The sequence below is a fragment of the Dipodomys spectabilis genome, unplaced genomic scaffold (assembly GCF_019054845.1).
Source record: "Dipodomys spectabilis isolate Male_0828 unplaced genomic scaffold, ASM1905484v1 ptg000360l, whole genome shotgun sequence".
Lineage (NCBI taxonomy): Eukaryota > Metazoa > Chordata > Mammalia > Rodentia > Heteromyidae > Dipodomys > Dipodomys spectabilis.
Genome location: NW_024871037.1, coordinates 1,103,690 through 1,127,107, shown reverse-complemented (window position 1 = coordinate 1,127,107; position 23,418 = coordinate 1,103,690). Strand labels below are relative to the sequence as shown.

Here is a 23,418-nt window from a genome sequence, read left to right as displayed (position 1 = left end):
AAGCAAACGAAACTCAGGGACAGAGCCCAGGGCCTGAGTTCAAGCTCCAGGACTGGCAAAAACAAATAACCACAAAAAAAAGAATCTCATGGACTTTCCTGCTGGGGACATTTTTGTGTATGTTCGTGTGCCAGTCCTGGGGTTTGAACTCAGGGCCCTGGTGCTGTCCCTTAGTTTTTTGTTTTTCTGTTTGGTCATGGAGCTTGAACTCTGGGCCTAGGTGCTGTCCCCGAGCTCTTCAGCTCAAGAAGAATGCTCTACCACTTGAGCCACAGTGCCAGTTTTTTTGGTGGCTTATTGGAGATAAGAGTCTCATAGACTTTTCTGCCTGGGCTGGCTCTGAACCACCATCCTCAGATCTTAGCCTCCTGAGTAGCTAGGATGACAGGCGTGAGCCACAGGTGCCTGGCCTTCCTGAGCTTCTTTTGCCCAAGGAAGGCTAGCACTCTACCACTGGAGCCACTTCCGGCTCTTTCTGTGTATGTGGTACTAAGGAATCGAACCCAGGGCTTCGTGCATGCTAGGCAAGCACTCTACCACTAAGCCACCTTCCCAGCTACCCCATTACATGTTAACTGACTGTCCACTGAAGGTCTGGAAGTATCTGGAACCAGAGATTTTGCAGTGCATACTAGATCCACACCCAGATCCCCAAGGGGTAGAAGGATACAAGATGGAGGAGGCCTTGTGTGTCTTTCTGTCTTGGGGGGATCCTCTTGAGCAATCCCTGCTTCCACCACCTCTGGAGGAGTCGAGGCCAGCCATCCCAGGAAGCTGGAGCAATCATTTCTTCAAGTCTCTCATGAGGCAACCCCAGGGGCTGAGGTAAACCTCAGCTGGCTGGTGGCCAAGGCTGGAGATGGCCTAGGAAGTCCACTGAGTGAGCTTTTGCATCCGGCTCAGGCTGGGCATAAAGGAGGCTGCTGTAGGCCCTGGGGGGAGGCATTCGTGAGGACCATGCATGCTCAGAGGGAAGGCCTCTTCCTGGGGCAGTGGGCATTGGTGCTGATCTTGCTTATGCCTCCAGCCTTTGCTCAGAGCCTCAGCTACCAGGAAGCTGTGCTCCGGGCTGTGGACAGCTTCAACCAGAGGTCACTGGATACCAATGCCTACCGCCTTCTGGCCCTGGACTCCCAGCCCCAAGGGGTGAGCGGCTCATGCCAACCTTAGCCATACCTGGCCACAGTGTGCGCCTGCCCAGATCGTCTTTCCTTCCTTTCTTCCTTTGTCTTCCTTCTTTCTTCCTTTTGCCAGTCCTGGGGCTTGAACTCAGGGCCTGGGCACTGTCTCTGAGCTGCTTTTGCTTTTGCTCAAGGAGAGTGCTCTACCACTTGAGCCACAGCACCACTTCCGGTTTTCTGGTGGTTTATTGGAGATAAGAGTCTCATGGAGAGCTGGGAAGGTGGCTCAGTGGTAGAGCGTTTGCCTTGCATGCATGAGGCCCTGGGTTCAATTCCTCAGCACCACAGAAGCAGAAAAAGCTAGAAGTGGCGCTGTGGCTCAAGTGGTAGAGCACTAGCCTTGAGCTGAAGAACTGAGGGACAGCGCCCAGGCCCAGAGTTCAGGCCCCACGACCAGCAAAAAAAAAAAAAAAAAGAGTCTCATGCACTTTTCTGCCTGGGCTGGCTTTGAACCACGATCCTCAGATCTCAGCCTCCTGAGTAGCTAGGATGACAGGTGTGTTACCAGCACCCAGCTGCTGCTGCTTTCCTCCTCCTCCTCCTCTTCTTTTTCTTCTTCCCCCTCCTTCTTTTCTCTTACCTCCTCCTCCTCCTTTTTTGGAGGGTGTCTTCCAGACAGTCTTCCTAGGAGCTGGGTCCCCTCCTTGACAGCTTTCAGCCTTAGACTCTACACACACACACACATACACACAAAGTGGCAGAGTGCACACACAGGGTGTAAGGATGGTGGGACCTCCAGGAACAAGTTTGGGGATCAGTGCTGTGGGCACAAGACTTACTTTGCTCTGACCCTATACCCCAGTATGCCTTTATAAGGGAAGGGCTCTTCCCGGCCTTGAAGTTTCATTGGTGTGTCTTGTCTTTTCCCCCAGGAAGCCCCTAATCTCTCTGTCCCCCTTTTCCAGAGGGGGAGGTGATCCTCATTAGAGGGCGGAGAGGGGGTTCTTTTTCCTCCTCTCTGTGCCCCAGCACTAGGCCCAATACCTGGCACATAGATGTCGAAAGGCTGTGTGTGTGTGTGTGTGTGTGTGTGTGTGTGTGTGTGTGCGTGCGTCCGCACGCGCGCGCGCCAATTCTGGGCTTGAACTCAGAACCTAGGTGCTGTCCTGAAGCCTCTTCTTGCTCAAGGTTAGCGGTCTACCACTTGATCCACAGCGCCTGTCATCCTAGCTACTCAGGAGGCTGAGATCTGAAGATCGTAGTTCAAAGCCAGTCCAGGCAGGAAAATCCATGACTCCTATCTCCAATGAACCACCAGAAAACCGGAAGTGGCGCTGTGGCTCAAGTGGTAGAGCGCTCGCCGTGAGCTGAAGAGCTGAGGGACAGCGTCCAGGCCCAGAGTTCAAGCCCCACGACCACCACTACCACCACCAAAAAGAATCTCATAGACTTTGCTGCCCTGCCTGGCTTCAAACTGCTGGTCCTCAAATCTCAGCCTCCTGAGTAGCTAGGATGACAGGGGCGAGCCGCCAGGCCAAAAGGCTGTTTTCTTGTTGAGATCAGAGAAACTGATCACAGAAAAGTTAGAAGGGACCTGAACTGGGGCTCCCCATTCATTCCCCTTGATCAGGAGGAAGACCCAGACAGCCCAAAGCCTGTGAGCTTTACCATGAAGGAGACAGTGTGTCCCAAGGGATCAAGGCAGGCCCTGGAGCAGTGTGACTTCAAGGAGAATGGGGTAAGGCTGGAGAGGGCTTTGGGGAGGGAGTGGAAGGGGGGACATTTCCATCTACTGGGGTGTGGTATGTGGGGGGGGGGGGGGAAGAGTTATATCAAGGGAATTCCACTGACCATGAAAGTTCCCTTTCCAGCTGGTGAGGCGGTGTGTGGGGACTGTCACTATGGACCAGGGCAGTGACTCTGACCTCGACTGTAATTTGATGGTGAGCAGGGGTCCAGACGCAGGGGGTGGGGCATAGATCATCTTATGGACCAATCAGGTCCTTCCCAACCCAAGACTGAGAAAGAGAGAGGGGAGAGGAGAGGGGAGAAGAGGGGAGAAGGGAGGGGAAGTGGGGGGAAGAGGGGAGGGAAGAGGGGAGCCTTCCCCACACCTGAGCTCCCCCTCCCTCAGTCTGAACTCTATCTGCAGTGCTGAGTCTAATAAAAGCGGTGGCTCTCCAAGTTTGGCCTTAACTTGGAACTTGTAAGATACATAGACTCTCTTGAGTCCACAGACTTACTGATTAACACTGGGACCTAGCAAGGTTTGCTTTTTGTTGTTGTTGTTGTTTGTTTTGGCTGGTCCTGAGGGTATTTATATATATATATATATGTAAATATATATATATATATTTATTTATTTATTTATTTATTGTGATCAAGGCTAGCACTCTACCACTTTGAGCTACAGCACCACTTCCAGTTTTCTGGTGGTCCATTGGAGGTAAAGTTTCACAGATTTTCCTGCCTGGGCTGGCTTCGAACCATGTTCCTCAAATCTCAGCCTCCTGAGTAGCTGGGATTATAGGCATGAGCTCCTGGTGCATGGCATACAGTGTGTATTTTAATAAACCTTTTTGGAGATTCTGACTTCTGCTGAAGGCTGAGAGCACTGACTTTTTTTTGTTGGTCGTGGGGCTTAAACTCTGGGCCTGGGTGCTGTCCCTCAGCTCTTCAGCTCAAGGTGAGTGCTCTACCACTTGAGCCACAGCACCACTTCTGGTTCTCTGAGTGGTTTAATGGAGATGAGAGTCTCACAGACTTTCCTGCTCAGGCTGGCTTTGAACTGAGATTGTCAGATCTCAACCTCCTGAGTAGCTAGGATGACAGGTGTGAGCCACCCGCACCCAGCATTAAATGCTTTTTTTGGTCAGTCGTGGGGCTTGAACTCTGGGCCTGGGTGTTCTCCCTGAGCTCTTCAGCTCAAGGTGAGCACTCTACCACTTGAGCCACAGCGTTCGGGACAGCACTGACTTAAGAGTAGCCAAGAGGCTGGGAATGTAGTTTAGTTGTACAGTGTTTGCTTAGCATGGATGAAGTCCTGGGTTCGATTCCTCAGTACCACATACACAGAAAAAGCCACGAGGGGCGCCATGATTCAAGCGGTAGGGCATCTGGCCTTGAGCGAAACAAGCTCAGGGACAGTGCCCAGGCCCTGAGTTCAAGCCCCAGGACTGGCAAAAAAAAAAAAAAAATCAGTGAGTTCTCAGGAAGCTAGGGAACTCCTTGCCCATTATAGGCCTCAGTTTTAGCATTTTTAAATTGAGAATATAGCTTTAACCATGCACCCCAGCCAGGGGTTGACCTGGGGTGTCACACCTCCTAGTGTAACTAGAAGAAGAGGTTTAGCTGGGGAGAGATCTTGAATTGATCCTGAATCTAGCCCTACCAAGTGCCTATTTCTTCCTGGTATACAGCCTCAACCTGTCCACAAAATCTCCCAGCTGGGTAAATTTCTCCGAGAAGGTGGGAAGAAGATTGGTAAAAAGCTTGAGAAACTTGGCCAGAAAATCAAGGATTTTTTTCACAAGTTCGCACCCAAGGGAGAGCCTCCAGAGCCTTAGGGTATACGCAGCCTCGACTCTGAAAAATAAATATTGTGAAAGTAATGGCTCCAGATCTCTGTCTCGCTTATCTTTTTTTTTGTTGTTGGTTGTGGGGCTTGAACTCTGGTAGGCCTGGGTGTTGTCCCTGCGCTCTTCAGCTCAAGGTGAGCACTCTACCACTTGAGCCACAGCACCACATCTGGGTTTCTAGTGGTTTACTGGAGAGCAGAGTCTCACGGACTTTTCTGCCCGGGCTGACTTGGAACCATGATCCTCAGATCTCAGCCTCCTGAGTAGCTAGGATGACAAGCGTGAGCCACAGGTGCCCGACTGTCTCGTTCATCTTTGCCTCCCTTCTTTCTCACGGCGATGGAATCTTTACTTTTTTGTCAGTCATGGGGCTTGACCTCAGGGCCTGGGGTGCTGTCCCCGAGCTTTGTTGCTAAAAGCAAGCTCTCTACCACTTGATCAACAGTTCCACTTCCAGTTTCTTTGGTGATTAATTGGAGATGAGTCTCACACACTTGCCTGCTGGATCTGGCTTTGAACCACGATCTGTAGATCTCAGCCTAAGTAGCTAGGATTATAGAAGTATGCATAGCTATATATATATATATTTTTTTTTTGGTTGGTTGTGGGGCTTGAACTCTGGGGCCTGGCCGCTCTCCCTGAGCTCTTCAGTTCAAGGCTACAGTTTTAGCACTTGAGCCACAGCAACACTTCAGGCTTTTTCTGTGTATGTGGTGCTGAGGAACTGAATCCAGGGCTTCAGCATGCTAGCAAGCGCTCTACCACTGAGCCACCTTCCCAACCCTCCCCCGACCTTTCTGTTTTCTGCCATGAGTTGAACCACCAGAAAATCTTCACAGGGAGCCAAACAAACAGATATTGCTACTATGCTCTTAAATCTTCCTGATTTTAAGAAATATGAACCAAAGCCAGGCACTGGTGGGATCTGGGGATTGCGATTTGAAGCCAGCCTGGGCAGAAAAGTCCTGCAGAGACTCTTGTCCAATTAACTATTCAAAAACTGGAAGTGGCGCTGTGGCTCAAGTGGTAGAGCGCTAGCCTTGAGCAAAAGAAGCTCAGGGACGGTGCCAGGCCCTGAGTTCAAACTCCAGGACTGACAAAAAAAGAAAAAATACTTTAAACTTGGAGGATTCATTAGGACACTTGAGTTTATTAGGAAAACAGGCCAAAATACAACTCATAGAAATACAGCCTTGTCGGGCTGGGAAGTTGGCTCAGTGGTAGAGCGCTTGTCTTGCATGCCAGAGGCCTTGGGTTCGATTCCTCAGCACCACATAAGCAAAAATAAAAAAAAAAAAAAAAAAAGAAATACAGCCTTGTCTAGGCAAGACCATGAAGCAAGCTCCTTTTTGAGAAAGGAGGGATAGTTCTCAGCAAAAGGAAGAATCACCATCCTTCTTCACTCCCCAGGAACATTCTAGAGAAGAGGTAGACCGCGAGAGGCTAAAGAGTAGGCAGTGATGAGCTAGACCCTCTGGTAGATTAGTAGCGCCCAGCATGGATGGCGCCATGATCTTGGCTTTTCTAGTCTTGGAAGAATGGTTTGGACTCGGAGGGCTGTGTGAAAAGGCTTTTTAGAGCGCGACAAGTCTCAGGCTGGTCCTAGGAATCCTGCATCAGTGGTACAGGGCCTACCTCCCTCTGCACTAGAGCGCAGCCGCGGCTCCTCCTCCTCATACCAACGTGCTTCGCTGAACTCTGGGAAGAAGGCCGCGATCTCTCTGCTGGCTGAAACTGCAGAGTCTGGGTATGGGGAGGTAAGACAGAGAAAGAGATTGGGAGGCTGAGGTAGAAAGATCCTGTGTTTGAGGCTAGCCTGGCCAATATGGCTAGAGACGGTCTCAGATAGATAGATACATACATACAGAGACAAATTAAAAATAAACCCGGGTGCTGGTGTCATCCTAGCTACTCAGGAGGCTGAGATCTGAGGATCACAGTTCAAAGCCAGCCCCAGGCAGGAAAGTCCTTGAGACTCTGATCTCCAATGAACCACCAGAAAACCGGAAGTGGCGCTGTGGCTCAAGCGGTAGAGCGCTCACCTTGAGCTGAAGAGCTCAGGGCTAAAGCCCAGGCCCAGAGTTCAAGCCCCATGACTGACAAAAAAAAAAAAAAAAAAAGATTTAAAGTTGGTCCTGGGTAGAAATGTGAGAACTTATCTGAAAAATAACCTAAAGCAAAAAGTGCTAGGGGGGGTGTGGTGGTTTGAGAAAGTGCTTAGAAAGTACAAGAAGAAGAAAGGGAATACGAGAAGAGAAGGAAAAAGAAGAAAGGAAAGGAGAAGGAAAAGAAGGGACCTCTGGGCCCTATCAGTTGAGATGGCTACCAAGTACCATTATCATACATAGGAAGAAAGCTCATTGGAGGACTCTAGCTGTCAATCTTGCTATAGAGCCCACCCATCCACCTTAAGACATCCATCCTTATCCTTGGCTGTGGTCAAATTGAGGTAGACTCACCTGAGCCGTGGGTGGTGTTGCGGGTATCGGTGAGGCCAAAACTCCCACGGATAGAATCTGGGGCTGTATAGCGTGCTCGAAACACTCTGGTGGGTCCCATCAGTGTTCTCCAGAGCTGGATGGCATCTTTGTGGGCGAGGATGTAGGCTCGGATTGGCCCACTGTGAATAAAACTACACATGAGGAATGTGGCCACCCAGTCGTGGGTACCAAGCTGTGGGCCCTAGGCATCTAAGAGAGATTTGTTTTTTGTTTCCTTTCTGGAGGATACAGTACGGCTTCAAAACAAAAGTGATAGATGGGAGGGTCTGGGAGGGTGGCTCGGTGGTAGAGTGCTTGCTGAGCATGCATGAGGCCCTGAGTTCGATTCCTTAGTACCACATACACAGAAAAAGCCAGAAGTGGCGCTGTGGCTCAAGTGGTAGAGCGCTAGCCTTGAGCAAAAGCAGCTCAGGGACAGCGCCCAGGCCCTGAGTTCAAGCCCCAGGACTGGCAAACAACAACAACAAAAGTGATGGATGGAATTGCTAACTTTAAGCAAAAGAAGCTCAGTGACAGAGACCAGGCCCCAAGTTCAAGCCCAGGACCGGCAAAACAAAACAAAACAATTCCAAGCCAGGTGCTGGTGGTTCACGCCTGTCATCCGAGCTACTCAGGAGGTTGAGATCTGAGGATCATGGTTTGAAGCCAGCCAGGGCAGGAAAGTATGAGACTCTTATCTCTCACTACTCTGAAAAAGCAGGACGTGAGGCTGTGGCTCCAGTGGTAGATCACTAGCCTTGAGCAAAAGAAGCTGAGGGCCAGAGCCTAGACCCGAGATTCAAGCTCCAGGACTGGAAAGAGATTTTTTATTTAAATTAATTAACTTATGGAGCCAAGGTGATCATCCACTTTGAAATGGATAAAGATGTTGGGACCAAAATTACCAGTACCTGGCCATGAACTCTACCAGCCGCTGATAGAAAAACCGCCCTGCAAAGAGAGAATATATTTATCAAGATACTGCTGGGGGTAGGAGTGGGGGGGATAGGGAAGGGGGAAGCGGGGGGGGGGGGGGGGGGGGGGGAGGGGAGAGGGAGGGAGAGGAGGATGGAGGGAAGATGGGAAGGGGAAACAAAGGAGGAGGAGGCAACAATGCTTGATAAGAAATGTACTCATTGGGCTGGGAAGGTGGCTCAGTGGTAGAGCACTTGCCTTGCATGCATGAGGCCCTGGGTTCGATTCCTCAGCACCACATAAGCAAAAAGAAAAAAGCCGGAAGTGGCGCTGTGGCTCAAGTGGTAGAGCGCTAGCCTTGAGCTGAAGAGCTGAGGAACAGCGCCCAGGCCCAGAGTTCAGGCCCCACAACCGGAAAAAAAAAAAATTAAAAAAAAGAAAAAGAAATGTACTCATTACCTTGCCCATGTAATTGTAACCCTTTTAAGGTATTTTCACAATTAAAAAAAAAAAAAAAGATACTGCTGCCCAGGAGAAAACTTTTTATACTTCTATCTCTTTAATTCCTAAAATGTCTCCTTATCTCTAAAAAAATAGTAAGCTGGGCACTGGTGGCTCACACCTGTAATCTTAACTACTCAGGAGGCTGAGATCTCAGAATAGTGGTTCAAAGCCAGCCCGGGCAGGAAAGGCCCAGAGATTCATCTCCAATAAACCACCAGAAAACTAGAAGTGGTGTTATGGCTCAAGTGGTAAAGTGCTCACCTTGATCTGAAGAGTTGAGGGACAGCGCCCAGGCCCAGCGTTCAAACCCCACCACGGACCCCCCCCCAAAAAAGAAAAAAAGCAAATAGTGCTTTAGAGAAAAACAAACAAACAAACAAAAAACCCAAGGACTTTGAAGCCTCACATTTCTCAGTCTGAATCCAGTCTCTGTTACTTACAACCCATGTAGTTTTGGATAAATCCTAAACTTTTTAATTCGGTTTCTAAATCTGTGTACTGAGGATGTAACAATACCTACTTTTATTTCTGTTGCTTGTGGGTCTTGAACTCTGGGCTTGGGCACTGTCCTCACCTCTTCAGCTTAAGGCTAGTGCTCTACCACTTGAGCCACAGGGCCACTTCTGGTTTGACAGTGGTTTATTGGAGATAAGAGTCTCATAGGGGCTGGGAAGGTGGCTCAGTGGTAGAGCGCTTGCCTTGCATGCCTGAGGCCCTGGGTTCAATTCCTCAGCACCACATAAGAAAAAAGAAAAAAGCCGGAAGTGGCGCTATGGCTCAAGTGGTAGAGCACTAGCCTGGAGCTGAAGAGCTGAGGGACAGTGCCCAGGCCCAGAGTTCAGGCCCCACGACCGGACCCAAAAAAAAAAAAAGAGTCTCATAGACTTTCCTGCCCATGCTGGCTTTGAACCGAGATCCTCAGATCTCCGCCTCCTGAGTAGCTAGGATTATAGGAGTGAGCCACTGGTACCAGGTGGGAAATATTCTCTTACAAGCTTTTTAGGATTATGAAGCTTTCCATTCAGTAGACTATTGGTCTTACCTTCATGTTCTTGGTAAAACCTCTGGCAATCTTCCCTTTTCCATAATAGTTCTTTCATTCGTACAATCAGGAACTTGTTGTTCAGAATCTGCTGATGAATAGCCTGGACAAATACCACCCAAAAATAAAAATCAATTCAGATTAAGCTGGGGCACTGGTGGCTCAGGTCTGTCATCCTAGCTACTCAGGAGGCTGAAATCTGAGGATCACAGTTTCAAGCCAGCCCAGGCAGAAAAGTCCATGAGAATCATCTCCAATTAACTACTCAGAAAAAGCTGGAAGTGGCGCTGTGACTCAAAGTGATAGAGTGCTAGCCTTGAGCAAAAAAGCATAGGGGCAGTGCCCAGGCCCTGAGTTCAAGTCCCATGACCAACAACAACAATAAAAAAAAACCCAAATCTACTAATTTAGAATTTATAACAAAACACCTGTGCTGACACAAAGAAGCCATGAGGATCCCCATGAAGTTCAGAAATTGGTAGGTCATCCCATTAATAAATATTATGATCTGGGTCTTCAATGTTCTCCCAAACTCAAGCATTCAATGCTAGGTCCTCAGATACAGGCATTCTTGGGAGGCAGTGGAAACTTTAGGAGCTAGGGCCTAGTTGAAGGAATTTGGTGTTCATGGGGGTATGCCCTTCAAGGGGATAATATTAGGACCCTTAACTCTTTTTTTGTGCTGGGCTTTGGGCAAATGGAGGACAGGAAGTGCTGTTTTTGCTCCTCCATTCTCCAACTCGCTGCCTGCTCCTTTTTGTCCCAGTACTGGGGCTTGAACTCAAGGCCTGGGTGATATCCCCTAACTTTTTCCGCTCAAGGCTAGCACTCTACCACTTGAACCACAGTTGTACTTCCAGCCTTTTGCTCATCCATTGGAGGTTGGCTTTGAACTATGATGTTCTTAGTCTTTTGACTAGCTAGGGCTATAGGCATGAGTCACCAGTTCCCCATATTTGTGTGTGTGTGTGTGTGTGTGTGTGTGTGTGTGTGTGTGTGTATTGATCATGGGGCTTGAACTGTGGGCCTGGGCACTGTCCCTGAGCTTTTTCATTCAAGGCGAGCACTTGACCACTTGGAACCACAGCGCCACTTCTGGTTCTCTGGTGATTGGAGATAAGAGTCTCAAGGACGTTCCTGCCCAGGCAGATCCTCAGATCTCAGCCTCCTGAATAGCGAGGGTGACAGGCGTGAGTCAGTAGTGCCTGGCTGGGACTCAAGTTCTTACCTCCAGAATCAGTGGATGAGCAACTACATCAGGTTTGAGCAAGGCCAGCGTGAGCTGGAGAGCCCGGGGGCTTCGCAAGACGGTGCTCATGTCACTTCCTGCCATTAGAGAGCTGCATTAGGGATCCACCAATGATGGATTCACCCCTCCCTCCTCTGGAAGCCCAGGAGACTCTGCAACCCAGCCAGCACCCTCCCTCCTGACACTAACCAAACACCTGATACTTACACTTCACAGTGACATGCATTGTTTACTTATTTACTTGCTTATTAGCACTCAGAGGAGTAGGAGCGGGGACTTTCAGCCTAACCAGGGTATAATGACTGATTCCGTGTGTGTGTGTGTGTGTGTGTGTGTGTGTGTGTGTGTACTAGGCTTTGGACTCATAGCCTAAGCACTAATCCCTTTGCATTTTCCTTCAAGGGTGGCACTTCTACCACTTCTCTTTCTTGTATGCCTCTAGTTACCTCCTACTCAGATAATTTCTCAGCTGGACCCTGGTGGCTCACATCTGTCATCCTAGCCACTCAGGAGGCTGAGATGTGAGGCTCACAGTTCAAAGCCTGTCCAGGCAGGAAAAGCCACAAGACCCTTATGTCCAATGAACCACCAGAAAACCGGAAGTAGAGCCGCGGCTCAAAGTGGTAGAGCACTAGCCTTGAGCAAAAAAGAAATCAGGGACAGCACCCAGGCCCTGAGCCCATGACCACCACCACCACCAATAATAATAATAATAATCCCTCTTAGCTCCTACGCTGCCTCTAAGGGACTTGAACTCAAAGCCCGGCTTCGTGAACGCAGAGATCGTTTTCACTCATTCTAGGCTTGGTGCCATGTGCAAGGTGTGCCCAACCCACAGCTGACGCCCATTAGTATCTGAACTTGTTCTAATTATTCCAAGCCCAGAAGGCTAGGGAGTCATCGACCTGCTTGGAGGATCCAGGGCCTTTTCTTTTTTCCAGTATCAGGTTTACAAAATGTCAAGGTGTGAAATTGGTGATCCCATCAGCAAATTAGACTCTGTGTGTGTGTGTGTGTGTGTGTGTGTGTGTGTGCGTGTCTTTGCACACGCCGGCTTGAAGCCAGGACCCAGGCCTTGTCCCTGGATCTGTTTTTTTCTTTTTTTCACTCAAGGCTAGTTAGTGCTCTACTACTGGAACCATAGCTGCACTTCTATACTTTATTATTTATTATTTCATTCATTCATTCATTCATTCATTCATTCATTCATTCATCCTGTGATTCAAATGGGGAGGAAGAGTCTCCCAGACCTTCTTGCCCAGGCTGGATTCGAACCGGGATCCTCAGGTCTCAGCCACGGGCCCCCATGGCATTTTCCCCACAAGCTGCTCCACCTCCGCCCAACCCCGCGCACCTCTAGCCCTCCCCCCAGGGGCGCCATCCCCGAGCCCCACAACCACCATAGCTTCCCGGGGCCTCACCGGCCTCTTCCCTGCGGCGGCGCCGGAACGTCAGGCACTGCGCTAGGTAGCCCGGTGAGGTCCTTCCGCTCCTTCAGGCGTTGGGCCGGGCAGCCCAACTACGGGAGTCGTGGGGCGGGTTCTTGAGCGGTTGCTTAGCAGCCGTGTGAGGCCGGAAGTCGGAAGTGGTAGTGGGCCGCGCGGGGAGCGAGACCGGAAGTCAAGTGAGACTGGAGGTGCGTTAGAGCGCGTTAACCGCGCGCCCCTACTTTAATATTATTTGTGGTTTTAGTTATGTATTTTCTTCGTGTATAGTTTTTTTATTTCAATTTTTGTTTTTGGTCGGTCGTGGGGCTTGAACTCAGGGCCTGTCCCTCAGCTCTTCAGCTCAAGGCGAGCGCTCTACCACTTGAGCTACAGCGCCACTTCCGGTTTTCTGGTGGTTCATTGGATATAAGAGTCTCACGGATTTTCCTGCCCAGGCTGGCTTTGAACCGTGATCCTCAGCTCTCAGCCTCCTGAGTCGCTAGGATGACAGGCGTGAGCCACTAGTGCCCGGCTGGATTCTAACTCTTGATATGACATGTTTGTTCATTGGCTGATACTCAATCACCCGAACCACACCCTCAACTCCCCCCCTTTTATATTTCAGTGATCATTTGCTCACAATTTTATGTGAGAATGGTGAGGTCCTATGGCACAAGTCATACAGTTTGGAGATGAAAATATAACAATCTAATATACTTATAAAAAGATGAACAAGGGCACCATTTGCCAGCCAGGTTTTCTACTAAGAATCATTTTATTGAAAAAGCATATTAATGAATCTGATCATAAGTACTAGTTTCCTCCAGTGTGAGAATTCTCTTCAAAAGAGGATATTCTTGAAGAGTTAACCATTGTACTTCATTTGGCCATCTGAAGACGTAGTAAGTTCAGGAGTTTTTCTGTAAGAGAAATACCCGTTTAGAGAACTCAGTTTGGCTGAGAATGTGGCTTAGTGGTAGAGTGCGTGCCTAGTATACACGAAGCCCTGGGTTCAATTCCTCAGTACCACATAAATAGAAAATGCTGAAAGTAGCACTGTGGCTCAAGTGGTAGAGTCCTAGCCTTGAGCAAAAGAAGCTCAGGGACAGTGTCCAGGCCCTGAATTCAAGCCCCAGGAATGGCAAAAAATAAAACAAAATAAATAAAGAGAAACCAATTTGATTAAATGAAAAGCTATGAGCTAGCAAGAGGAATGCTAAACAACTATTCTCTGCATTAAGGCAGACTAGAGATATTCTAATATCATTGGAGAGGTTAAAAAAAAAAAGTTGAGAGGAGAGGAGAGCAAGAGTCTAACACTGGTGAATCATACCTGGAATCCTAGTTCTTCAGGAAGTTGAGATGGGAGGATTGAGATTTGAAGTCAACTAGGCCAAAAGATTTTTTTTTTTTAATCTCCAATTAGCTAACAAATAGCTGGAAGTAGAGCTCTGGCTCAAGTGGTAGAGGGCCAGTCTTGAATATAAAAGCTAAGGGAGATCAGGCGCCCTGAGTTTAAACCCCAGTCACCAACACAAAAAATAAAATAAAATAGAAACAAAGCACAGAGGAAGAAAACCTGATTAAAAAAAAAAAACACCTCCTAGTTTGTTAAATCTATATGATGGACACAGGACCTTTATTAACATTACTGTCTTTTAGGTATGCTGAAAAAATATTTTTGCCTGCCCTGGAACTTGAACTCAGGGCCTGGGTACTGTCCCTGAGCTTCTTTTGCTCAAGGCTAGCACTCTACCACTTGAGCCACAGTGGCTCAAGCCATTCTGTGTATGTGGTACTGAGGAATCGAACCCAGGGCTGCATGCATACTAGGCAAGCACTCTCCCACTAAGCCACATTCCCAGCCCTGTTGAACATTTTTTTTATAACAGAACATTACAAGTCTTTGACAACAATGAGGTGGTTTTTGTTGCTGTTGTTGATTGATTTGTGCCAGTCCTGGCCTGGGCTGCCTCTGAGCTTTTATTGCTCAAGGTTAGTGCTCTACCACTTGAACCACAGCTCTACTTCTGGCTTTTTGGTATTTAATTATAGATAAAAGTTTCTACAGACTTTCCTGCTTGGGCTCGCTTTACCATGATCTTTAGATCTCAGCCACCTGAGTAGCTAGGATGACAGGTGTCAGCCATTGGTGCCCAGCAACAGTGAGTCTTAAAATATATCTGGCTTACTACTAAAATAGAAATAACTTTACTTACACATGATCCGTCATGTTGTTTAGTGACGTTAAACCCTTCATATCTGAAAGAAATGGTATTTTGAGATGATTATTTTTTGCTCTTTTGGTATACCATCAAGAAATACGACTGAATTTTATTTGTGATCTTTGGCTGACTTTGAGGAGGAAACTTGCTAATTCATTAGCCGTGAAAGCGTTAACTGGGAGATTCTGGTTTTGTTGCTTTTTTTTTTTTTTTGTCAGTCGTGGAGCTTGAACTCTGGGCCTGGGCGCTGTCCCTCACCTCTTCAGCTCTACCACTTGAGCCACAGCGCCACTTCTAATTTTCTGGTGGTTTATTGGAGATAAGAGTCTCACAGACTTTCCTACCTGGGCTGGCTTTGAACCTCAATCTTCAGATCTGAGCCTTTTGAGTAGCTAGGATTACAGGCATGAGCCACTGGTGCCCTGCTTAAACTGGGAGATTTTTTTTTTTTTTGGGGGGGTCCGGTCTTGGGGCCTGAACTCTGGGCCTGGGCGCTGTCCCTCAGCTCTTCAGCTCAAGGCTAGCACTCTACCACTTCTGGCTTTTTTCTTTTTGCTTATGTGGTGCTGAGGAATCGAACCCAGGGCCCCATGCATGCAAGGCAAGCGCTCTACCACTAAGCCACCTTCCCAGCTCTGGGAGATTCTTTTTTATCAGCTTCCTCTTCTTCATCAGGCCTACGTTCCTTCCTTCCTTCCTTCCTCTTTCTTTCTTCCTTCCTTCCTCTTTCTTTTTCTCTTTCCTTTCCTCTCCTTTCCTCCCTCTCTTCCTCCCTCCCTTCCTTCCTTCCTTCCTTCCTTCCTTCCTTCCTTCCTTCCTTCCTTTCTTTCTTTCTCTCTCTCTCTCTCTCTCTCTCTCTCTCTTCTTTCTTTCTTTCTTTCTTTCTTTCTTTCTTTCTTTGTTGTGGGGCCTGATCTCTGGGCCTGGGTGCTGTCCCTGAGCTCTTCAGCTCAAGGCTAGCACTCTATCATTTGGGTTACAGTGCTACTTCTAGCTTTTTCTTATGTGGTGCTGAGGAATTGAACCCAGGGCCTCATGCATGCAAGGCAAGCACTCTACCACTTAGCCACCTTCCCAGCCCTATTTTATTTTATTTTTATTTAGCATTGGTCACTCTTAGCCTCTTGGCTTGGTATATGGGAGAAGACAAGTCAGGACTTACAGAATTTTGGAGCAGAGATGGCATTCACCGCTGTAGGTAACATGGTCACTGCCGCATATGGGTTCACTTGGCTTAAAGTAGGGGAGAATCCAGCACTTATAAATGTTGTTGGAACACTGGGCCTGAAGAAGAGATACAGAGCATGGCCTCAGTGGCCTTCCTGTGGTTTCTTTGGCCACTAGCACTGGTAGAAGCAGCAGGAGATTGAGTAAAGGCCCCAGACTAAGAATTCAGAGGACAAGCTACAGAATCCTCAAGTCTGAGTGACCGATCTCATGTGTGATGTCATGTGTTACAAGATCCTATGATTACAGCAGGGTGAGAATACGGAATACGCTCTGGGTGGCTGGGGAAGTGGCTCAGTGGTCGAGTGCTTGCTTAGCACGCATGAAGCCCTGGGTTCGATTCCTCAGCACCACATACACAGAAAAAGCTAGAAGTGGTAGAGTGCTAGCCTGGAGTGAAAGAATCTGAGGGACAGTGCCCAGGCCCAGAGTTCAAGCCCCGGGACTGGCAAAAAACAACAAAAGAAAAAGAAGATATCACCATGGACAGGGTCTCCACTGCAGAAATGAGACCACCCTGAATTTGAGTCATGACCACTTTATTTGCCCATTTTATTTTTATTATTTTGTTTTTGTCCATTGTCAGGCTTGAACTCAAGGCCTGGATGCTGTCCCTGAGCTGTTTTGCTCAAGGCTAGAGCTCTACTACGTTGAGCCACAGCTCCACTTCTGGTTTTCTGGTCGTTCAATGGAAATAAGAACTGGCTGGGCTGGCTTTGAACCATGATCCTCAGATCTCAGCCTCCTGAGTAGATAGGATGACAGACATGAGCCACTGGCACCCAGCCTAAGCTGTTTTTTGTTTTTAAATCAAGATGGTATTCTACCCCTTGAGCCATAACTCTTAATTTTTGCTAGTTAATGGGAGATGAGTGTCTCACTTGATTTTTTTTTTTTTTGCTAGTCCTGGGGCTTGAACTCAGGGCCTGAGCACTGTCCTGAGCTGCTTTGGCTCAAGGCTAGCGCTCTACCACTTGAGCACCACTTCCAGTTTTTTCTGTGTATGTGGTACTGAGGAATGGAACCCAGGGCTTCATGCATGCTAGGCAAGCACTCTTCCATTAAGCCACATTCCCAGCCCTCACTGATTTTTTTTTTTTTTCCTGCCTGGGCTGGCTTTGAAACATGATCCTCAGATCTTAGCCTCTTCAATAGCTAGGATGACAGGCGAGAGCTCCTGGTGCTCAGCTTGGTAACTCATTTTGTCTGATGACTCCTCTCCTATAAGTTCTCTCTCCTCCACCCTTCTCCACCTCCCAGAAGAAAGATGGAGGCTGCTCAGGGAAGGTGGCTCTGCCCCTTATTCCTGTCCCAAGGAACCAAGGAAGGAGAGCTCACCTTTGTCTCTTCGAAGTTTTCTCCTTTGGGGGCCACAGGAAGAGGGAAGTCTGGAAGACAAAAAGAGAGAAGAGGTGGGCACCAGTGGCTCACACCTGTCATCCTAGCTACTCAGGAGGCTGAGATCTAAGGATCACAGTTCAAAGCCAGCCCAGACAGGAAAGTCTGTGAGATTCGTATGCTCAATGAACCACCAGAAAGCCAGAAGGAGTGCTGTGGCTCAAGTGGTAGAGCACTCACCTTGAGCTGAAGAGCTGAGGGACAGCACTCAGGCCCAGAGTTCAAGCCCCATGACCAACCCCCCACCCCCCCAAAAAAAAAAGGCTGGGCCTCCTCTTTGGTGCATGGTGTTTTCCCCCAGAAGAGCAAAGTATCGCAACTCTTCTGCCTCTCATCTCCTAGTGAAGAAGAGATCTGGGTAAATGACAACTTCTTCTTCCTCTGTTCCTGAGACATTTTGTGCTCAAGGCTGATGTTCTACCACTTGAACCACAGCACCACTTCTGGTTTTTGAGTGGTTTATTGGAGATAAGAGTCTCCTGGGGACTTTTCTGCCCAGTCTGGCTTCGAACCATGATCCTTACATCTCAGCCTCCTGAGTAGCTAGGATTATAGGCATGGCGCTGGTGCCTGGCTTGTAAATGATAACTTCTATAATCTGTAATTGTTTCAGAAAGCACACAAGTTATAAATTATATGTAAGAGTTACATTGAGATGCCTTAAAAGATGCTGAGGGTATTTTTTTTTGCCAGTCCTGGGGTTTGAACTCAGGGTCTGGGCACTGTCCGTGAGCTTCTTTTGCTCAAGGCTAGCACTCTACCACTTGAGCTACAACACTACTTCTGGCCTTTTTCTGTTTATGTAGTACTGAGGAATTGAACTCAGGGCTTCATGCATGGTAGGCAAGCACTCTACCACTAAGCCACATTCCCAGCCCATAGTGTGTAGATCTTTAAGCATTTCCTTATAATCATCAACACGATTAACCAGAATAATAGCAGAGTCCATTTTTTTTTTTTTTTTTTGTCGGTCGTGGGGCTTGAACTCTGGGCCTGGGCGCTGTCCCTCAGCTCTTCAGCTCAAGGCGAGCGCTCTACCACTTGAGCTACAGCGCCACTTCCGGTTTTCTGGTGGTTTATTGGAGATAGGAGTCTCACGGTCTCTCCTGCCCGGGCTGGCTTTGAACCGTGATCCTCAGATCTCAGCCTCCTGAGTAGCTAGGATTACAGGTGTGAGCCACCAGCACCCAGCCAGAGTCCATTTTCACAGAGTCTGGTGCTTGGATTTGAAATATGTAAACATACAGATTCAAGGGCTGGGAAAGTGGCTCAGTACTTGCCTTGCATACAGATTCAAGAAATAAGTATTTCCAAGGTCCGAGTGTTTTAGATGAGAATGTGGTATTTTGAAAAGTTCATTGAGTCAGGGTTTGGAAAACCTGGATCTAACCCCCAGCTTGCTATATCTATATCTGTCTGTCTGTCTGTCTAGTCTTGGGACTTGAACTCAGGGCCTGGGCTCTTTCTCTGAGCTTTTGTGCTCAAGGCTAGTGTTCTTAACACTTGAGCCATAGCTCCACTTCCAGTTTGGTTTCAGTGTTTCATTGCAGGTAAGAATTTCACAGACTTTCCTCTCTGGGCTGATTTTGATCCGTGATCCTCAGCTCTCAGCCTCCTGAGTGGCTATGACGATAGGTAATCAACTCTTTTCTTTCCTCTGAATTGTAGTTTCCTTAGCAACACGAGTGATGAAGAGGTACACAGAGCTGAATGGCATTGCACTTCCGATTTCCAGCCACCCCTCCCCAGGATCTGAAAATCTACTGTAGAAAATACAAATAGGGCAAAGACCTGGAACTTACCAATTGCAAAGGCAGTCCACACAGAGATGGTTAGGACCACAACTGCCTTCATGGTGCTGATGAACTGTGGAAATAGGCAATTTCTGATGGTAGTAGCACACCCAGGGAAGAGGTAAGTAAACTCTAGATACCCCAGCTCCTCTTGTTTAGAAGGTTTTGCGTTTTTTGTTTGTTTGTTTGCCAGTCCTGGAACTTGAACTCAGGGTCTTGGCACTGTCCCTGAGCTTCTTTGGCTCAAAGCTAGCGCTCTACCACTTGAGCCACAGCGCCACTTCTGGCTGCTTCTACTTAATGTGGTGTTGGGGAATCAAACCCAGGGCCTCATGCATGCAAGGCAAGCACTCTACAACTGAGCCACCTTCCTAGCCCCTCTGTGAGACTCTTATCTCCAATAAGCCACTCAGAAAAAGCTAGACGTGGCGCTGTGGCTCAATTGGTAGTGTATCAGCCTTCAGCACAAAGAGGGAACAGCTCCCAGACTCCGTTTTAACTTTTTTTTTTTTTTTTTTGCCAGTCCTGGGGCCTGAACTCTGGGCCTGAGCGATGTCCTTCAGTTCAGCTCAAGGCTAGCGCTCTACCACTTGAGCCACAGCACCACTTCCAGCCTTTTCTGCTTCTGTGGTGCTGAGGATTCGAACCCAGGGCCTCATGCATGCAAGGCAAGCACTCTACCACTGAACCACCTTCTCAGCCCCCCAGACTCTTGTTTTAAAGCCTCAGGACCAGTCCTTCCCCCCAAAAAAATTCAGTGTAGGAATGAACTACTCTTGGTAAAAAAATGAATGATCAAACAAACAAAAAAACCCACCCAAAAAGACAAGAGTCATAAGACTTTCAGTAGACTTTCTTGTCTGAGCTGGCTTTGAACCCTGATTCTCAGATCTCAGTCTCTTGAGTAACTAGGATTACAGGTGTGAGCCACTAGCACTTGACAACAATGATCCTCCCCTGCTTCCCTCCCTCCCTCTCTCCCTCCCTCCCTCCCTCCCCTCTTTTCCGTTCTCCCTCTTTCCCTCCCTCCCTCCCTCCCTCCATCCCTCTCTCCCTCCCTCCTTCCCTTCCCTCCCCTTCCCTTTCCTTCCTTCCTTCCTTCCTTCCCTCCCTCCCTCCCTCATTTGTTCTTTCTCCTCTCTGCTAGTCCTGGGGGCTTGAAATCAGGGCCTGGGGTCCATCTCTGAGCTTTTCGCTTAAGGTTGGTACTCTACCACTTGAGCCACAGATCCACTTCCAGCTTTTTGGTGCTGAGTTAGAGATAAGAATCCCAAAGACTTTCCTGCCCAGGCTGGCTTTGAACCATGATCCTCAGATCTCTACCTCTTTTTTTGGACAATCTTAGGGCTTGAACTCATGAACGCAGGGCTTGGGCACTGTCCCTGAGCTCAAGGCTAGCATTCTACTACCCCACAGCACTACTGGCTTTCTCTGTTTTTGTGGTACTGAGGAATCGAACTCAGGGCTTCGTGCATGCTAGGGAAGCACTCTACCACTAAGCCACCTTCCCAGCCCCAGATCTCAACCTCTTGATAGCTAGGATTACAGGAGGAAGCCACTGGCACCCAGCTTTGAAGTTCCTTTCTATAGGAAGGAAAGAGTCAATCTGTAGAACAATCCCATCTGATAGAATTGTTTTCTGCTTAAGTGAGGAAGGTTCTACCCAACCACAGAGAATGACTGGATCGTATGAAAGAACTGTTGAATCTGGGCGCTGGTGGCTTACCCCTGTCATCCTAGCTACTCAGGAAGCTGAGATCTGAGGATCCCAGTTCCTAGGCACTAAGTTCAAGCAAACACACACACACACACACACACAAACACGGGTGCACACCTACGAAGAACCACGGAGATCAACCACCACCCAGCCCTTGGGTACATAGAGATTAGTAAGCTCAATATCACATAGTTCCAAATCTTGCTCAGACAGTTTTCAGATACACAATCTGCTTTCTTCTAAGATAAAGGGATGTGCCACTCTACCTCAGCAGTGGCTTAGTGGTAGAGTGGTAGAGGGTTTGCCTAGAATGCACAAAGTCCTGGGTTCCATTCCTCAGTACTATGTGCAGAGAAAAAGCCAGAAGTGGTACTGTGGTTCAAGTGGTAAGAGTGCTAGCCTTGAGCAAAAGAAACTCAGGGATAGTGCCCAGGCCCTGCGTTCAAGACCCAGGACTGGCAAAAAAAAAAAGAGGGAAGAAGAGGAAGGGAGGAAGGAAGGAAAAGAAGAAAGGAAGGAAGGAAGGAAGGAAGGAAGGAAGGAAGGAAGGAAGGAAGGAAGAAAACTGGGCACTGGTGGCTCATGCCTGTAATCCTAGCTACTCAGGAGGCTAAGATTTAAAGATTGTGGTTTAAAGCTAGCCTGGGCAGACAAATGTGAGACTGTTACCTCCAAATAACTAGTAAAAAGCCACAAGTAGAACTGTGGCTCAAATGGTAGAGCACCAGCAGAGAAGCTAAGGGTTCAAAGCCAGCCTGGGAAGGAAACTGTGAGACTCTTATTTCCAATGAACCACTCCAAAAGAGCTGCAAGTGGCGCTGTGGCTCAAGTAGTAGAGCAAGAGCCTTGAGCAAAAGAAGCGCAGGGACAGTGCCCCAGGCAAGTTCAAGCCCCAGGATTGGCAACACAGACACAAGAATAAAGAAGGAAAAAAAGAGGGGGAAGGAAAGAAGGAAGAAAAGAAGGCAGGAAGGAGGGAAGAAAGGAAGGATTGATGTTGAAAAAGCAGAATTTTACCATGACTTAAGTGAAGAGTGCCTGCCCAGCAAGTATGAGATCCTGAGTTCAAATCCCAGTATCACTAAAATAAGTTAGTGAAAAGACAGAATTTTAGAAGCTACTGAATGAGGCAGGGATGGGGGGCGGGGGGGGGGGGGAACTAATTAAAGAATATCTTTAAGGGAAAGAATACAGGCCCAGAACTTTCAATCAAACTGTTAAAAAGTTTCTCCTGGGTGTGGTGACCTAGGCCTGGAACCCTAGCTATTCAGGAAGCTGTGATCTGAGGATCAAGGTTCAAAGCCAGCCCAGGCTAGAAAGTTGGTAAGATTCATCTCCAATTAAGCACAAAAAAAAAAAAAGAGAGAGAGAGAAAGCTGGAAATGGAGCTGTGACTCAAGTGGTAGAGTGTAAACCTTGAGCAAAGAAAACTCAGGATCAGCACTCAAACCCTGAGTTCGAAACCCAGGACCGGCATGTGTGCCGGACACACTCATACACACACACACACACACGTTTCTATTTACCACTGAGGTGGACGGAAATCACAAGGAACCTGGCAGACGCTTACAAGTCAACAGATGGTTTGAAACGAGAAGACACAACACAAGAGCTATCTGCTCTCACATTCCTTACCGGGTCTGAGTTTGTTACCTTGGTAACCAATCAAATTCACTGATGGAGTTAACCAATCAAATTACTGAAATGAAAACCAGAGACAATTCACCAGCTTGAAATGCTTGACTGATCTTCCAGAAACAACAGCACATGTCCACAGATTCAATTTGCACATTTCCCTCCGTCCTCCACATTTTCCAACATACGTGATAGATCTAGATCATTTCTACCCAAGCTCTTTCCTCAGTGAAAACAAATTATAAATAATACAACCTATTTTTTTTTAAAAAAATTCCTATGCAAAAGCTTGCATATTAATAAGTTTGTCTTACCTGCTTTAACTTCTTGTAGTTTCTCTGAGAAACTGGCTGGACAGGAAGGCAATTTGGCAATTTGAAAAGGAAATAACTAGCCAGGCTAAAGGTATTTATCTTCCTGGCCTTATAGTGCCTGGAAGGAAAACCGAGTGAAATTTAAAATTAGGAAATATAGTCAGATGCCTGTGACTCACGCCTGTAATCCTAGAGGCTGAGATCAGAGGATCATGGTTCAAAGCCAGCCCAGGCAGAAAAGTCCATGAGACTCTTATCTCCAATAAACCACCAGAAAACCAGAAGTGGCGCTGTGACTCAAGTGGTAGAGCGCTTGCCTTGAGCTGAAGAGCTGAGAGACAGTGGCCAGGCCCTGAGTTCAAGCCCCATGACTGACAAAAAGAAAGAAGTATAAATATAGCTCAAACCTATTTTATCCAACTCCCAATTCTATACTAAATCCTACAAGTTCCTATCTCAACTTCCTCATGGTGAAATGGATTGTTCATCATTATTATGGAATCTAGCTGTTCTTACCAAACCTAAACCTATGATTGTATTTGTTGATTATTTGTTTGTTTACGTATTTTTGTACTGGTACTGGGGCTTGAACTCAAAGCTATTCTTTCTTAGCTTTTTCCACTTTTGCTTAGCTTTTTCCACTCAGGTGGGTTCTCTACCACTGAAGCCACAGCTCCACTACCAGCTTCCCTCCGCTCCCCCCACCCTCCCTGCCAGGTCCTGAGGCTTGAACTCATGGCCTGGGCACTGTCCCTGAGCCTCTTGGTACTCCAGTCTAGTACTCTATCATTTG

The 23,418-nt window shown here is 47.8% G+C and overlaps 3 protein-coding genes across 4 annotated transcripts; 1 reads left to right on the top strand and 2 right to left on the bottom strand.

Annotated features, from left to right (window-relative positions):
• Positions 1-886: 886 nt before the first annotated feature.
• On the top strand, positions 887-4,742 carry LOC122095680 (cathelicidin antimicrobial peptide). The gene is made up of 4 exons (XM_042666032.1): positions 887-1,146; positions 2,752-2,859; positions 2,993-3,064; positions 4,541-4,742. Exons 1-4 carry the CDS (start codon positions 958-960, stop codon positions 4,685-4,687), a joined length of 516 nt encoding a protein of 171 aa, XP_042521966.1. The 5' UTR covers positions 887-957; the 3' UTR covers positions 4,688-4,742.
• A 1,272-nt stretch (positions 4,743-6,014) lies between these two features.
• Nme6 (NME/NM23 nucleoside diphosphate kinase 6) lies at positions 6,015-12,408 on the bottom strand. Of its 2 annotated transcripts, XM_042666030.1 has the most exons (6): positions 12,311-12,408; positions 10,869-10,966; positions 9,641-9,743; positions 8,091-8,130; positions 7,159-7,319; positions 6,015-6,442 (listed from the first exon to the last, which is right to left on the bottom strand). In XM_042666030.1, the coding sequence occupies exons 2-6, from the start codon at positions 10,956-10,958 to the stop codon at positions 6,291-6,293; spliced, it is 546 nt and encodes a 181-aa protein (XP_042521964.1). In that variant the 5' UTR covers positions 10,959-10,966; positions 12,311-12,408; the 3' UTR covers positions 6,015-6,290. The 2 variants fall into 2 exon arrangements, with proteins under 2 accessions (XP_042521964.1, XP_042521963.1); XM_042666029.1 differs by lacking the exon at positions 12,311-12,408 and having other exon boundaries at positions 10,869-11,003.
• Positions 12,409-13,068: 660 nt separating this feature from the next.
• Spink8 (serine peptidase inhibitor Kazal type 8 (putative)) lies at positions 13,069-22,650 on the bottom strand. Its single transcript, XM_042666033.1, has 6 exons — positions 22,626-22,650; positions 18,969-19,032; positions 17,107-17,156; positions 15,704-15,825; positions 14,536-14,578; positions 13,069-13,236 (listed from the first exon to the last, which is right to left on the bottom strand). The coding sequence occupies exons 2-6, from the start codon at positions 19,018-19,020 to the stop codon at positions 13,225-13,227; spliced, it is 279 nt and encodes a 92-aa protein (XP_042521967.1). The 5' UTR covers positions 19,021-19,032; positions 22,626-22,650; the 3' UTR covers positions 13,069-13,224.
• Between the last annotated feature and the right edge of the window lie 768 nt (positions 22,651-23,418).

What these genes read in the sequence shown, in the direction of transcription:
- LOC122095680 (XM_042666032.1), top strand. Translation starts at nt 958, where the DNA reads ATGCATGCTCAGAGGGAAGGCCTCTTCCTGGGGCAGTGGGCATTGGTG. An exon ending in GTGACTTCAAGGAGAATGGG is followed by an intron (nt 2,860 to 2,992) that starts GTAAGGCTGGAG and finishes TTCCCTTTCCAG; the next exon opens with CTGGTGAGGCGGTGTGTGGG. An exon ending in ACCTCGACTGTAATTTGATG is followed by an intron (nt 3,065 to 4,540) that starts GTGAGCAGGGGT and finishes CCTGGTATACAG; the next exon opens with CCTCAACCTGTCCACAAAAT.
- Nme6 (XM_042666029.1), bottom strand. Translation starts at nt 10,973, where the DNA reads ATGGCAGGAAGTGACATGAGCACCGTCTTGCGAAGCCCCCGGGCTCTC. An exon ending in GTTTTACCAAGAACATGAAG is followed by an intron (nt 8,131 to 9,640) that starts GTAAGACCAATA and finishes CTCTCTTTGCAG; the next exon opens with GGCGGTTTTTCTATCAGCGG. An exon ending in CAACACCACCCACGGCTCAG is followed by an intron (nt 6,443 to 7,158) that starts GTGAGTCTACCT and finishes CCCCATACCCAG; the next exon opens with ACTCTGCAGTTTCAGCCAGC.
- Spink8 (XM_042666033.1), bottom strand. Translation starts at nt 19,020, where the DNA reads ATGAAGGCAGTTGTGGTCCTAACCATCTCTGTGTGGACTGCCTTTGCA. An exon ending in GTGGACTGCCTTTGCAATTG is followed by an intron (nt 17,157 to 18,968) that starts GTAAGTTCCAGG and finishes TTTGTCTTCCAG; the next exon opens with ACTTCCCTCTTCCTGTGGCC. An exon ending in CATCTCTGCTCCAAAATTCT is followed by an intron (nt 14,579 to 15,703) that starts GTAAGTCCTGAC and finishes CATTTCTTTCAG; the next exon opens with ATATGAAGGGTTTAACGTCA.